Source organism: Megascapheus bottae, chromosome 2, assembly GCF_031878675.1.
Source record: "Megascapheus bottae isolate mThoBot1 chromosome 2, mThoBot2.hap1, whole genome shotgun sequence".
Taxonomy (NCBI): domain Eukaryota; kingdom Metazoa; phylum Chordata; class Mammalia; order Rodentia; family Geomyidae; genus Megascapheus; species Megascapheus bottae.
The window spans coordinates 3180246-3196068 of NC_143510.1; the positions used below are offsets into that span (position 1 = coordinate 3180246).

Below are 15823 nucleotides of genomic sequence, written 5' to 3' on the forward strand. Positions count from 1 at the left end.
AGGCTAGAGCTCAGGACTGAGCACTGTCCTTGATCTTTGTCCAGGCTAGAGCTCTACTACTTGAGCCTCAGCACCACTTCCAGCTTTTTGTTTTCTATGTATGTGGTACCGAGGAATCGAACCCAGGTCTTCCTGCATGGTAGGCAAGTACTCTGCCACTAGGCCAAACTCCTGGCCCCGCTTCTTAGTTGTTTCTCAACACTGAAGACTTCCCCCTGTTTATTTGCAGGGAACTTCCTCAGTTACTACTGGTTTCCTGGGGATCCGGGAATCCACGTGAACCCACAGCCACCACCGCATAAGAGAGCATGCACTGCAAAGCCTTTTTTCTCCTGGATGCCATCTCTTCTCCCATGCCCCTCCCCACTTGCCCCTTTCTTCTTGGGCTCTCCTCGCGTGGGTTTTTACATTGTATCTTCTGTCAGTCCTCTCCCTGCTGTCCTCCACCCACCCCAACCCCAGCTCCGTGCAGCTCGGGTCAATCTTTTCTGCTCAAAGGGGGTCGGGGATGCCTAGAGAAGGGATGGAAGGGCTGTCCCAGCTGAAACTTCAGCGGGTTTCTAAGTGACTTTGGGCAAGGATTCTGAGGGCCTACCGCGTCGTCAGCCAATCAGGAGCCGGGGGCGGAGCTTCGGTGCGGGGCCTGGGCCAGGGGCCTCCAGGGCCTGGAGGGATCTTCCCGGCAGGGGCGGCGGGGTTTGCCTGGCTCCCTCACTCCGCGCCCTCTGAGCGAAGGGGGGACCAGGCTCGCCTGGGAGGAGGCCGGCGGCGCGCTGCGGGATGCTGGCGGCCGCGCTGCGGCACTGGCCGGCGCTCCTGCGGAGCGGGGCGGCTTGAGAGGAAAGCCTTTGTGGCTCGGGCTGCAGGCAGGGTCGCCGGGGACGATGATCCCGCTGCTGCACGCCGCGGCGCCCGGCCGGGCCAGGTGGACCCGCTCCGGGGCTGTCAAGCGGGCCGCCTGCCTGGTGGCTGCGGCGTACGCGCTGAGGACGCTCGGTCCCGTCGTCGGCCGGCGCTTGGCGCGGTCGGACCCCGGCGGGAAGAGCCGAGCCGCCCGCGGGCCCGCGGGGGACCCGGCGAGGCTGCAGGGCGCAGGGGCGGCGGGCGGGAAGCCCGAGCCAGGGCTGAACGCTGATTTTTTCAGGCAGCTGCTGCAACTTCGCAAGATTCTCTTCCCCAGAGTCGTGACCACGGAAACCGGGTGGCTGTGCCTGCACTCGGTGGCTCTGGTCTCCAGGACCTTCCTGTCCATCGACGTGGCCGGTCTGGACGGGAAGATCGTCAAGAGCATCGTGGAGAAGCAGCCCCGGCCTTTCATCCTCAAACTGATCAAGTGGCTCCTGATCGCTATTCCAGCCACCTTAGTCCACAGCGCCATCCGGTACCTGGAGTGCAAACTGGCCTTGGCATTCCGGACGCGTCTGGTAGACCACGCGTATAAGACCTACTTCGCCAATCAGACCTATTACAAGGTGATCGACATGGACGGGAGGCTCACCAATCCCGACCAGTCGCTCACCGAGGACATCATGATGTTCTCCCAGTCCGTGGCTCACCTGTATTCCAATCTGACCAAGCCCATTCTGGACGTCATCCTCACCTCCTACACCCTCATCCGGACCGCGGTGTCTGGGGGAGCCAGCCCCATGGAACCCACCCTCCTATCGCGACTCGTGGTCTATGCCAAGGCTAAAGTGTTGAAAACCTGCTCTCCCAAATTTGGCAAGTTGGTGGCTGAAGAGGCTCACAGGAAAGGCTATCTGCGCTATGTGCACTCTAGAATTATAGCCAATGTGGAAGAAATTGCTTTCTACAGAGGCCATAAGGTAAGGTGGAATGGAAGGTGATGGGTGAAACGGGAGACGGTTCAAGCAGCCTCTGCAGCAGTAAATGCCATCTGTTGTATTGGGTTTTTCACCACCGGTGGTGGTTGGTGTTATTCCATACCCTCAAATGACATTGTTCAACTTTTATCTAATGTATGTGGAATAGAATGACTCCATTTGTTCACCCTTTATGTATTCTTGTCCTTCCCTAATCTCCCCCCCCAAAAAAAAACCCTAAAAAAAAAACAAACAAACCAACCAACCCACGCTTCAGCTTCCTGGTATTCATTTTGTTAAGCAGTTAAGCTGCTCAGAGGAGTGACACCATTCGACTCTTCTTAGCTTAACATCCTTTGGTCAACTTGTTTGTGTAGATACGCATACAGCCCTGTCTTGTCTGCGTTTTCATATATGTTTGTATTTTCTACATAGAGATAAGACATGGGCCCTTTGTCTTTCTGGTGTACTTCAGATAGACCTCCTTCCTTAGAACTTTAGATCCCTTTGATATTTAAATTTCTAGTAAAGCTGAAGACCTTGTGGTCCTTTTGAAATCACAGCTGTTAAAGAATTATAAACGGCCAACTTTTCTCGTTTCACTAGAATAGTTTCAATAGAAGGTCTACATCGTTTCAGTTATGCAGACAGAAGCAAAAATGGTCTCCAAAGCATTGTCTCTAAACTTTAAGTACTAACTTGGTAAGTGGTTCTAGTGTGTGTGAAAGAAATTGGTAGGTGAAAACTAAGAGGAAATACGTACTTGGAAACTCCTTTGCGTGGATGGCAAACGTAGCTTGGTATTATGCTTGGTTGGTGTTGCTCCTTCAACGTTCAAGAGACGGGTTCCATGCTTTCACGTGGGAGTTTTGACAATTCTGGGGTCTGCTCAATGATGGAGCCCCCAAGTCCTAGGAAATGTGTGTGTGTGGGGGGGGTATAGAATGACATTTCCATTACTCTTAGTTCTTGCTCAGCACCAAATTCTGACACATACAAAAAGAGGACGTGAAATGAAATATTGCAGCCCAAAAGCTGCAACTAAAGAGGAAGCAAGTGAGGAGGAAGCAGTTATGTAGGATGTTACCTTTCAGTCCTGAAGATGTCAGTCACTGCAGGCCCTTCAAACAATTAGCACAATTACATAAACCTGTCATGCCTGGTGGGCACCTCAGAATGGATGTGACATAGAGCAAGCATTTTGGAGGGGTTACATCTGAAATCTGATTACAGATGAGCTGGCAAATTAAATATTGAGGTATTCTAAATCAGAAGATGATAATTTAAGTATCAGGTAGATTTGTTTACTTTTTAGTGTAGCAATAAAGATCTGTTTAACAAAATCAGTCGAAAGAAAAAGTTTCAATGTTAGGACCTCTACTCCTGCTTGGAAATTGGCCTCATATATTGTATTACTGCTGATGTGTTTTTGTTTTTGAATCATTGAACTTGATGATGTAAATTGCAGTCTGTTGTAAGTTTCTTGCACAAAAGACCATGGAGCTAATTAAAGATGTCTAATTATATATACATATTGTCATGTGATTGTTTTTAGATACTTTTGGAGTGTTTGAGAATAATTTGCCTCTGTTTATTTGGGCCTTCGAGAATATAATGTAATCTTAACATCATAGAATTTGAAGCAGCAATTATAATTTGTGTATGTAGACATACTTGTATATATATGTATTTATATATTTATGCACATATACATACAGACAGATAACTATATCTATCTAGTAGTGTTGAGATTGAACCCAGGGTCTCATATTTGCTAGTCAAGTGCTTTACCACTGAGCTCAACCCTCAGTTCACTAGTATATATTTCACCATATTAACATATTATCATTATATTAATGAAATGGCATGTTTTAAAAATAACACATATATAACCCAAACTAAATAATGCCTAATTCTAAGAGTAATCTGCATTTACTGGTAGACTTCACCCATAATGTTTACTGTAGTACTCAGAATGATTTAGTATGTCCAGAACATTGAGAGAAAAATCGTCCATTGCAGTCGATTTATTTTGCAGCTATTGCTGGATTAATTCTTATCTCTTTCCCTCTATAGGTAGAAATGAAGCAACTCCAGCAATGTTACCAAGCTTTAGCAGATCAGATGAACCTGATTCTGTCCAAACGCTTATGGTACATCATGATAGAGCAGTTCTTGATGAAGTATGTGTGGAGCAGCTGTGGACTGATTATGGTGGCCATACCTATTATCACTGCAACTGGCTTTGCAGATGGTGGTAATGAAACTTATACTTAATATTAAATATAGAGTGAACATGATATCTCTTGAAGCTATCCAGTTTGGCTAGTTTTGTGAGTGAAACCATATACAGAGTCATCATTCTGTGCTTATTGGTAGTCAGAAACAATGCCAGACAATATTCAGTAATGAGACCAGCAATGTGTGTGTGTGTGTGTGTGTGTGTGTGTGTGTGTGTGTGTGTGAAATCTGGAATATTCAGAGATCTCAATGCAATGTTGATGGCAGTCTGCCGTGAGCAACCTCAATTCATGCTCTAATTTTTTTAGTTTGCATTTCAATTTAAGTTACCGTCAGAAAGAATTGAAATACAAGTTCTCCTTGTGTTTAATTCTTTATAGTCCAGTCATATAAGTTTAAATAATACATTAATAACATGTATTAATAATAATATAAATACTCGATAACTCAATATTCCCATGAAAAGTAGGTTGGAATATTAGACAACCACAAGTCTTGTTTCAGAGAATGCTAACATCATGACCTTCCGTCTCTGCAGCTTGCTGATTACACAGATAATCTTCTTTGTGGCATGCTTTGTGCTTCTTTTGAAGCAGGGTACTCAACTATCACAGCCTCAGAAATCTCTGCAAATATTTTCCATCCTTTGGAATAACTAAGAAATGTAAGGACAAGAGAGAAACAGGGAATACATTATACAGTCCTCTGAAGACAATTTGGGTCTTCATTGTCTGGACAGAGAGGAATTATAGTCAGAACTCCATACCCATGGTGGGCATTCAAGAATTCAACCAACTAAAGATAAAAAAAATACTTGAAAAATAAGTAAGTTTGATTTATATAGCCTGATACCATGGTTCATACCTGTAATCCTAAAATCTAGAGGATCCTGTTTCAAGGCCAACTCAGGCAAAAAGTTCATAAGATACCATCTCAACCAATAAAAAACTGGATGTAGTGGTATGCTTGTCATCCCACTAATGGTAGGAAACATAAAATAGGTAGATTACAGTCCAGACTAGCATAGGCAAAAAAAAGTAAGACCCTATCTCAAAAGTAACCAAAGCACAAAGGGCTGTAGGCATGGCTCATTAAGTTAAACTTCCTCCCTCATTAGTACAAGGTCTTTAATTAAAAACCTAGCTCCACCATCAAAAGAAAAAACATAGAAATTTTTATCTATAATGAGTATGTATAAGTAGCTTGTATGATGTTAAACATAACATAGTATAACACTAACTTTATTATTTAGACATTATAAATAATATAGATGTAATTTAAAGTATATGAGAGGATGTAAGTTATAAACAATTAATGCAGCATTTTCTATATGAGACTTGTGCATCTGTGGACTTATGTATTCTCAGGAGTAGGTTCTTGAAACCAATCCGTCTTCATCCCCCTGGGGATACCAAAGGATTAATGTATTTGAAGAAGCAATATTTTCTTCTCTTCTCCCTCTCTTCTTTCAAAACCACTTGACTGAAATTGACCATGGCATCAGGGAGTCAGGAAAAAGCATAAGCCTTACTTTGAATGAAACATTTCTGTTCAGATGATGGCTCCAGTTCTTCCTATTAAGAACTTCTTCGTCGTATTAATTAAAACTCGATAAGGTACAGACCATGTGGTACTATTGATATACAGTAACAGTTACTAATTAGAAAACAAAAGACAACATGGAGAATAATGTGAAAGAAGCCACACTATTTTAGTGACTTATCACGCACTATTAAAGACTAACAATATGATGAAACTGAATTAAAATTAAAACAAGTAAAAATAATATTTAGTGTTCCAAAACAGTGCTTCAACCCTTTAACCAATTTTTACAAAAACTTGTCAAATCTGAGTCATTCCTCTACTAAAAATGTTTGGCTTAGTTAACTAGGATGTAATACAAATATATGTAATATATATATATATGCATATATATCACACATCTAAATTTCCTAATAGACAACTGAAGAATTGAATTTTATCTGTTTTTACGTATTGAAACTATGCCAGAGGGAAAAAAAGGTATCATTTAAAAAATGTCCTGATGCTGGGACCTGAAGATCAATGTTCAAAGACTACGTAGGCAGAAAAGTCTGCAGAGTTTTATCTCGAATTAACCACCAAAAGAGTTGGAAGTAGTATGGTTCACGTGGTAGCTTTAAGTGAGAAGAAGCCAAACGAGAACCCAAGGCCCAGTGCTTAAGACCTAGTACTAGCATACACAAAACATATTGTTAGTACTTGTATTTTACACATTCACCTTTCATAAGTAAAAGAGTATTGGAGAGGAGAAAGACACTTAAAAACTTAAGGTTCTAAAATTAGTCTTACTAAGATATTTGGTAACATAGCCTTTCAAAAGTCATTTCTTACACTGATATTCTTTAAAATGTTTGAGATATGGGCCAGGAGTTTGGCCTAGTGGTTAAAGTGCTTGTCTAGCATGCACGAAGACCCAGGTTCGATTCCTTGGTACCACATACATAGAAAAAAGCCAGAAATGGTGCTGAGGCTCAAGTGGTAGAGCTCTAACCTTGAGAAAATCCAAGGACAGTGCTCAGGCCCTGAGCTCAAGCCCAGGACTGGCAAAAAAAAAGTTTGAGATATTATGTATGATAAAGGCAATTCCAAGACAAGATTATAACGAAGTACTGTTAGCAGTGTTTGCTCTTATTAGAATACCCTGGGGTATCCAACACAGAATAGAGAAAATGCATCTATTAATGGTGACAAATTAACCCCATAGAGACTAGTAAAAAGTAAACAACTTGTGCAGAGAATCTAACAAGCTTGGTTAACAAGATGCAATAGGATGTTTAAAAATAAATCCTACCAATCCTGAAAATATCATATTAAAGGAAGGGTTTTAGATTGAAATTGTAAGTGAAACAAAGTATTTCTTGAAATTTCTCTTAAAAGAAAAAAATACATATAGAGAAGAGCAATGCAAACTTCGTATGTAAGAAAAAAATGAAATCATATGACAATATTTGGAAATATGCTTTAATATTTTTATATTTAAAGATATATGTGTTTACAATGTTTGTGCATATGTATATATTTTACTACATACATTTTACCTACACTGGCCTAACACATGAAGATATTATTTCACTCAGACAAACTATTTTTTCCATATATTTTTATTGTAATTAATAGAAGGGTTACATTATATTCACCAGATAGAAAGAAGGTGCATTACTTCACAAACATTGATACCCTTTCTCATGCCTTGGTCCCTGTTTCCCCCCACCCAAGACAAAATATTTTTTGCGGGACTCTTACTTGGCACTTCAAGGTGAATACTCTATCACTTATACTAATAATGCCTTCAGTTAATTGAAGGTAAGGATCACATAGACGTTATTTTTTTGGTCTGGGTTGACTTCAAGCCTGAATCCTCAAATCTCATGCTCTTCAGTAGCTGGGTATACAGTTGTGAGCCACCAATGCAACGTAAGTTAAAATGATGACTTATTTCAGAAGTTTTAGATCTTGGAATTATATACCATATTTCCTAATCTAGTGAAGACTAGATTAGACTAAATTTACCTTCATGTCCTTTATGTTAGAGATGAAGTACACTAAAGTATATATTTTAAGGCAAAAAGCAATGGAAAATGAGTCAGTCAGAAAAAAAGAGCAAAGAGAAAATAAAGGAGGGGAGGAATGGAAAAAGCAAGAGTGGGAAGCACACCACTGTTCCAATCCTGGTCTGCTAGTTCTCATCATTCATCCTTGGGGTGTTCTGCTTGGGAGGCCGTGGCTTTGGGCAGATCATTTGTTTTAAAGATTAAAATCACATATGTAAAGCTTAGAACAGTGCCTGGCTCCTAGAAGATGCTCAATAGATGGTTGCTGACATGATTAGCTTTTTGCCACACCTTGCTACAGATGCTTATCAAGTAGGGAAAAAAGCACCTAAGGTATTGATCTTTATATCTAAGCAACTGGCTGTCTCTGTGATGTGTGAGTGTGAACTGGCACAGCAGGAGTGAATGAGAGACTCTGCTCCCAGAAATGGAGCCTGTATCCTCCCTAGAACCATGGGTGATGTTCTTACTTTTAAAATGCACCTTCAACATTGCTTGTTTAGTATCACTTCTCTATTCTGTCTCATAATCCAATAACAAATAAGTAAAATATATTGTGGGCAATTTGAATATATAGTAATTACATCTGTATTAAACAGTTACCATGGCATTAATGATGAGTACATTACATGTGTGCTGATCCTGGGGCTTGAACTCAGGATCTGAGCACTGTTTCTAAGCTTTTGTGCTTAAGGATAGCACCCTACCACTAGACCACTTCTGACTGGTGAATAATTGGAGATAACAGTGACATTGACTTCTCTGAATGGGCCGACTTCAAACCAAGATCCTCAGCTCTCATCCTCTTAAGTAGCTAAGATGACAAGTATGAGCTACCAGTCCCCTGCTTTCAGAGACTTTCTTTTAAAGCTGGGATTAGCTAAGCATATAAGTCATTACAGTTGCTCCTAGTACAACATATGTGCTAACAAGCAAATATGTCACTAACATGAGCCATACCAACACCCCAGAGCATTCCATGAGCCTTCCCCAACCCCTGTTAGCTCCCCACACCTCCACCCAGCCACAGCCAAGGTATTCACCGAGCTGACTTTCTCACCAGTGATTATATTTGCTGGCTTTTCAACTTTATTTAAATACTATTATAACTATGTGTTCTTTAGGTACTAGCTTTTTTCCCCTCAACATTATTTTTATGAGATTCATCAGTGTTATTGAGAATAACTCAAATTCCTCTATTCTCACCACTAATACATTTATTCCTATTTTACTATTTTTATCTGGAGGATAGACATTTACATCATATCCAATTTTGAGAATATTAGTACCAGTCCAGGGACTTGAACTCAAAGCCTGGGCACTGTCCTTGGATACTTTTGCTCAAGCTAGCACTCTGCCAGTTGAGTGAGCCACAGAGCCGCTTCTGGCCTTTTCTGTATATTTGGTACCGGGAATCAAACCCAGGGCTTTGTGCGTGGTAGGCAAGCATTCTACCACTAGGCTACACTCCCAGCCCCTAATGAATAGTATGTACTTTATTTTGTGCCTTCATCTGCTAGACTATGCTATAAAAGTAGTCAGTGTCAGTGATTTTGTTAGTCTTTTCTAAAATAGCTTTTCCAGTGTACATTCCAATGAACAGAATGGGGAAGTTTCTTTGTCATTATTTGATATTGTCTCTCTTTTTTGTTGTAGACATTCTTACCACCATATAGTCTTATACTCTGAATAAAGGAAGTACTTTGGCACGTGTGTGTGTGTGTGTGTGTGTGTGTGTGTGTGTGTGTGTGTGTATTTTGTGAGGATACTAGGGATTCACCTATGCACTCTGTTACTTGAGCCAGCCCCTATTGTGTTGGCTATCCTCAGGTAGAATCTCATTTTATGTCTGAGCTGGCCTGGGCTGTGATCCTCCTATTTGTGCTTCCCTGTGCCCAGCCACTGGTTGAGATAGAGGCTTATAAAATTCTCTGTGCCTAGACTGGCACTGAACCACAATATCCAGAGTTCTGCTTCCCAAGATAGCTAGCATTACAAACCTGGGCTCGTGTGCTTGGCTCACTGAGGCCGCCTATATTGTGAAGTGTCTCTTGTGCCTAGTTTTAATGTTTATCTGTCAAATTTATTATGTAATGTAGATGTCTTCTGCTAGAATTGTATACTTGTATACTTCACACACATAATCTCAGTGTCATTTCCTACTCTTAAGTTGTCTTATTGCTATTGATAGTGTCTAAAGGAAGTTTATAATTTATTGGTACTTTTCTTTGTGATTGGTAGTTTTATATCTTAGTTAAGAAATATTTGCCTAACCAAAGGTCATAAATGTTTTCCTATTTTATGTTCTAGAAATTTAGTTGGTTTTTCATTTCACATTTAGATCTTTAGACCATTTAGAATTGATAATTACATATGGCATGAGTTAAAGCTATATTTTTTGAGATTCATCTAGATGACAAAGACAAAAAGCAAACAATGATTATAAGTCAAATTATAAGTCAAAAAAGTACAGAGGAATCATATTACTTTATATTAAAAACTAAGGTACATAATTTCTAGAACAGTTAAAGCTTTGTAAAATGATGGAATAGAAAGTATAGAATTCTCCAATATCCTCTTTCTAGTTTTTTCCTCTGTTCTTTACATCCTATCTTAATGTGGAATATTTGTTGTATGGAATATTTATTATAAAGGAAGAACCAAGGCCTGGACTTGGCCTAGTGGTGGAGTGCTCACTTAGCATGCATGAAGCTCTGGGTTCAATTCCTTGGTACCATGTACATGAAAAAACCGGAAGTAGCACTGTGGCCTAAGTGGTAGGGCGCTAGCCTTGAGCAAAAAGTGTCCAAGGACAGATCCTAGGCCCTGAGTTCAAGCACCAGGACTGGAAAAAAAAGATGAACCAATATTTGTATAATATTAACTAAAATCTATAGGTTCCATTAAGGTGCATTCTTGGTGTTGTCCAGTTGTAAGGGTTTTGATAAATGTGTTTTAATATAACATTGGCCCAAAATTCTTTCTTATCCTCTCAGTGAAAAATCCAGTTATGGGACTAGTTTTCAATAGTTATTACCCTCAAAATTGAGAAGTAGCAGTAAAACACATAGAATCTTTAACTTTTCTATAAAGTAGATAAAATATATGTGGCAAGGAAGGAAAAATGTGTTGAGTTAGCATACAGAATAGGTGAATGATTTTAGGTCATGGATCTCTCTTCTCTTCTTTGCCTCTCTCTCTTCCCCTCCCCTCCTCTCTTCTCTTTCCCCTTCCCCTCATCCCATAGAAAGAAAGACTTGAACTTACTAGCCTTCTACTCCTAATTCCTGAATGCTTTGCAGGCAGGTGTGCCATGCCTGGCCTATAGATTTATGTCTCTGACACTAATGAATCTGTCCTTTTCACCAAGGACAGGCTGATGGCTATGACATGTATGATAAAATATTACTGGCACTGCTTTCACAGTACATGTTGCATGAAATCCATGAGAAACTATTTGTTCATGGCTAAAAACATGAAAAGAACCCAGTAGGAACAAATCAGCCAAGAAAGTGAAAATAGCCATTTCATATCGGCTAGTAGTCCAAATGTTATTTTTGTTCTTCTTAGCAGAGATTGCCATGAAAGCTCCTGGACAAAAGCCTTTTCATTTAAATTCATAAAAACCCTAGGATTTTAGATCATTAGGCAGTTTGGGCTCAGAGAGTTTATATTCTCCATGTTTTCACAGATATAGCAATTCACTGCTTTGGTAATTTGCCATGAATCCTATATTTTGTTTTGTTTTTGTGACTAACTAAATCTTACCATATGTGTAACTGTATTAGTCACAATTTCTAGAGTTGAAATCTGGGTGCTGGTGGCTCACGCCTATAATCCTAGCTACTCAGGAGGCTGAGATCTAAGATCACCATTTGAAGTCAACCTAGGCAGCAGTCTTTGAAACTCTTATCTTCAATTCACCACCAAAAGCTTAAGCTGTGGCTTACGTGCTATAGTGCTAGCTTTGAGTACCAGCAATGAAAGTCAGTGGCCAGGTCCTGAATTCAAGCCCTTGGACTGGCATATAACCACATACAAATTCATATTCTCCCCCCCCCTCTCTAACACACACACACACACACACACACACACACACACAGGGAAATTCTAAAATTAGTGAGGTGGATGGACACTTGTAATTCAAGTATTTGTTGGATGAAGGCTGAAGGATCACAAATGTGAGGCTCACCTGGGCTGTATAATAAGATCCTGTAGCAAAAAGAAAGAAAGAAAGAAAAAGAAAGGGGAAGAAAGGCAACTCCTTTGTACAATGACCTAAATAAAAAGAGAAAAAACAAAGATTACATTCTTTCACCAATCTATTTTTCTTTCTTTTTAAAAATTTGCTGTGTCTTCATTGTAACAGCAGAAGGTTTCATTGTGACATTTCCCAAGCATGTGTACACAATCCTTGGTTCTATTCATCCATCACTGCTCTTGGCCCCTCTCCGCCCTTCTCTCCCATCCTCCCCAAGTAATCTCCTACTCTGTTCACACTACTTAGTCTTTGTTTTGTGATACTTGTTTTTGTGAAACTGGCTTATTTTATTTAACATAATGGTCTCGAGTCCATCTATTTTTCTTTTGTCAGTCATGGGGTTTGAACTCAGGGCCTGGAAGCTGTCCCTGAGCTTTTGTGCCCAAGTCTAGTACTCTAACACTTGGAACAGCAGTTCCACTTCTGGTTTTATATGGTTAATGGGAGGCAAGAGTCTCACAGATTTTCTGCCTGGGCTGACTTTGTACTGCAATCCTCAGATCTGTCTCCTTAGTAGCTACGGTTATCGGAGTGAGACACCAGCACCTGGCTCTCCTCTGCTTTCCTACAAATGGTATAATCTTACTATTTCCAGTGATTGAATCAAACTCCACTGTTCATATGATGATAGGCACCTACCTTGATTCCATAATCTGACTATTAGGAATAGTGCTGTGATAAAAACGGGCATATAGATATTTCTATACTTAACTATATTTACACAGGATCATTTGGAATTCTACTTTTCATTGTTTTGAGGAACCTCCATGCTGAATTCCATGAAGTCCTTGACTGATTCATGTACATATCAGCAGACAGTACCAGTTTCTTTTTCCCGTATCTGTACCAGTATTTGTTGTCATCTGTTTTCTTGATGATAGCAATTCTGATGGGGTGAGGTGGAATCTCAGTGTAAAACTATCTCATAATAATATTGGAATAGAACTTACATATTTGTCACAGGAGCAGAATTTTTAATATAAAATATGAGGAAATAAATATCAAAGTGGCCCCAGAGCTATCTCACATCATTATTGATTTCTTCATTAATTTATAACACTTACTTTGGAATTTGGTTGATAATCTTACTGCAGGCCCAAATAGGGAAGGCTGAAATACTAACCTGATTCAATAATAGTACTAATGAGGCTAGGAATTGGCCTAGTGGTTGAGTGCTTGCCTAGCATGCATGAAACCCTGAGCTTGATTCCCTGGTACCACATATACAGAAAAATCTAGAAGTGGCACTGAAGCTCAAGTGGTAGAGTGCTAGCACTGAGAAACCCCAGGTGCCCAGGTCCTGAGTTCAAGCCCCAGGTCTGGCAAAAAAAATTAGTAATAACTAGAGAAGGTAATGATGCCACAAATGCAGCATTTTCTGTGGACATATATTCGACTAACACTTCATTATTATTTTACTTTTAACCCTGGAACATATTTTGTTGTTGTTGTTGATTGTGGGACTTGAACTCGGGCCGCCGCACCCTGTCCCTCAGCTCTCCAGCTCAAGGCTACCGCCCTGCTTTTGGAGCCACAGCAGATACTTCCAATTTCCTGGTGATTAATTGGAGATAAGAGTCTCTGGGCTTTGAACCAAGATCCTCAAATCCCAGCCTGCTGAGTATCTAGGATTACAGGCTTGAGCCACCATGCCCAGCTTATTTCCCACATTTTAAAGACTTGAAAACAAGTGTGGGGAAGGTGTCTTGTTCTATTTAGCTTCCTACTTTTCCATAAGTAATAGAACCTGAATTCATGCCTCAATCTGATTTCTGGCTTTTAACCAATAACCTAACAGTGTCCATAGGTCCGTCAGTCCATCCGTCTATTCATTCACCCACCTCTTCTCTATACACTATGGAATACTATGTGCTAGGTCCTATACTGAATACTAGGGGTTAAGCATGAAAGGGTTTTGACCCTCAAGAACTGGTAATCCACTGGAAGAGACAAATAAGCCCTTTTCAGAAAAATCTATAATTAAAGTTAAGTTATGTTTTATTCCCCTTAAAGAGGAGAGTTAGCAAAATAAAGAGCCAGGCAATTTTAAAAAAGCACATTAATGTTGGAAGAAATAAACGTGCCAATACCAGAAGACTGACAGAATAGGGCAAAGTTTGGGATACATCTGAATCTTGAGAAAAGCAGAATCTAGACTGAAGGCCAGCTAGTTTGTATTTCTGTTAAAAAAACTACATCATGAATGTTTGTTATATTCACTAATAGTATTTATTGGCCACACCGGTAGTATCTTATTGCGCAGCTACAATGATTAGAGAAGACTGAATATATGAAAAATCAGAAATTACATGAAAGCAATCTCTCATTCCTCTAGATTTAACTGTCTTAGCTCTCCTTTTAGATGATAATAAAAGGAAGCTTCAAATAAAATCTATTTATTCAATACTCCATTTTTAATAATTCATTTCATTTCTAGAAAATTGCTAATACTGATGAAATATTTATGGCTGTTTTCACCATTATTTAGTTGATCTAAAGTAATGCATGGAGCTACTCTGAAAAACAAGAAACTCAGGAGTTGTGTGATTGACTTTTAGATCTAGAGGATGGCCAGAAACAAGCCATGGTCAGTGACCGGACCGAAGCCTTTACCACTGCGCGCAACTTACTTGCTTCTGGAGCTGATGCAATTGAGAGGATCATGTCTTCCTACAAAGAGGTATTGGCCACTTCCTGTCGTTAAAGTAAGATAACACATAAGAAAATCAAACGAAGGGTAAATTTTCAAGTACACATAGTGTTTCAGAAATACCTTTACTCTATCCCAGGTTTTTTTCTTTTCTTTTCTTTTTGTTGCCAGTCCCGGGACTTGAATGCAGAGCACTGTCATTGGGCTTTCTTAAGGCTAGCACTCTACCACATGAGCCACGGCACCACTTAGGGCTTTTTCTATGTGTGTGATACCAAGGAATTGAACCCAGACCCTCACACATGCTAGGCAAGCACTCTACCACTAGGCCAAACCCCTGGCCCCTCTACCCTAGCTTTTAAGAGTACAGGCAAGGTTACGAGTGGCCCCTCCCCCATACATGTCGGCTGGTACATTGGTTGATTCTTCTGGTTTTGTTTTGTTGTTGTTGTTGTTTTTGTCTGTAGAATTACTTATTTGCTTTTAAATTGAAAAAAAAAATCCCTCAGCTGTGGACTCTAGAACCTGCTTATATTTACATTCTTACATTTGTATTTACTAATTAGGTAAGCTTGGTTCATTTCCCTAAATCCTCTGGTATTTTTATTTACTCATCTGTAAGAAAGGGAAGATCAAGGGCTGCTGCTAGTTAATGAGTGTAGACCACTGATGATAGTACATTTTCCTTCTTTTGTGGCACTGGGTATGGAACCCAGGGCCTTTTCACTGGCTAGACAAGCCCTCTACCACTGAGCCAGATTCCACAACCCTGGAACAATACACACTTTTGGCATTCAACAAATGTCAGCTAATAATACTTCTGTATCTTGCAAGCTTTTGCCATCCTTCATTGATAAAGTCGCAAACCATTTAGAAAGCCTCTTTCACCCCACCTTCCCTGCAGCTGGCATCTCCTTCTCTGTCTTTACCTGTGTCATCTGACCCACATTGTCCTGTTATCCTATTGACCTGGAGAAGCTTTGCGACAAGGGTTGTCTGAATTACCCTTACATTCCTAATACTCATTTTACTGTTTTGTGTCATATGCATGTGGCTAGGAAAAGTAAAGAATGGTAACAGACATGCATCCCTTAGGGTTAAGATTAAAATCACTTTATTCAACTCAGATTTGCCTCTGAACAATTATTATCGCAATTGATTATTCTTGTGTTTTTCACATCAATATAAATTGCTACAGCCATATTACAGATTTAGTTTCTAAGCTAACCTTGAGGCAACGAGATAATGCAGTTTT

The 15823-nt window shown here is 40.1% G+C and overlaps 1 protein-coding gene across 11 annotated transcripts in view; it reads left to right on the plus strand.

The window, feature by feature from the left end:
- Nucleotides 1–884: 884 nt before the first annotated feature.
- Nucleotides 885–15823, plus strand: part of LOC150066273 (ATP-binding cassette sub-family D member 2-like) — a 47575-nt gene continuing 32636 nt past the window's right edge. For all 11 annotated transcript variants that reach the window (XR_016532851.1, XR_016532849.1, XR_016532847.1 and 8 more), the window contains exons 1-3: nt 885–1826; nt 3900–4080; nt 14477–14598. Coding sequence is in view for 6 of the 11 variants with exons in the window: in XM_090319740.1 (XP_090175866.1) it covers nt 885–1826; nt 3900–4080; nt 14477–14598 (1245 nt within the window). In the remaining 5 variants the exon portion in view is untranslated. The remainder of the gene's footprint in view (nt 1827–3899; nt 4081–14476; nt 14599–15823) is intronic.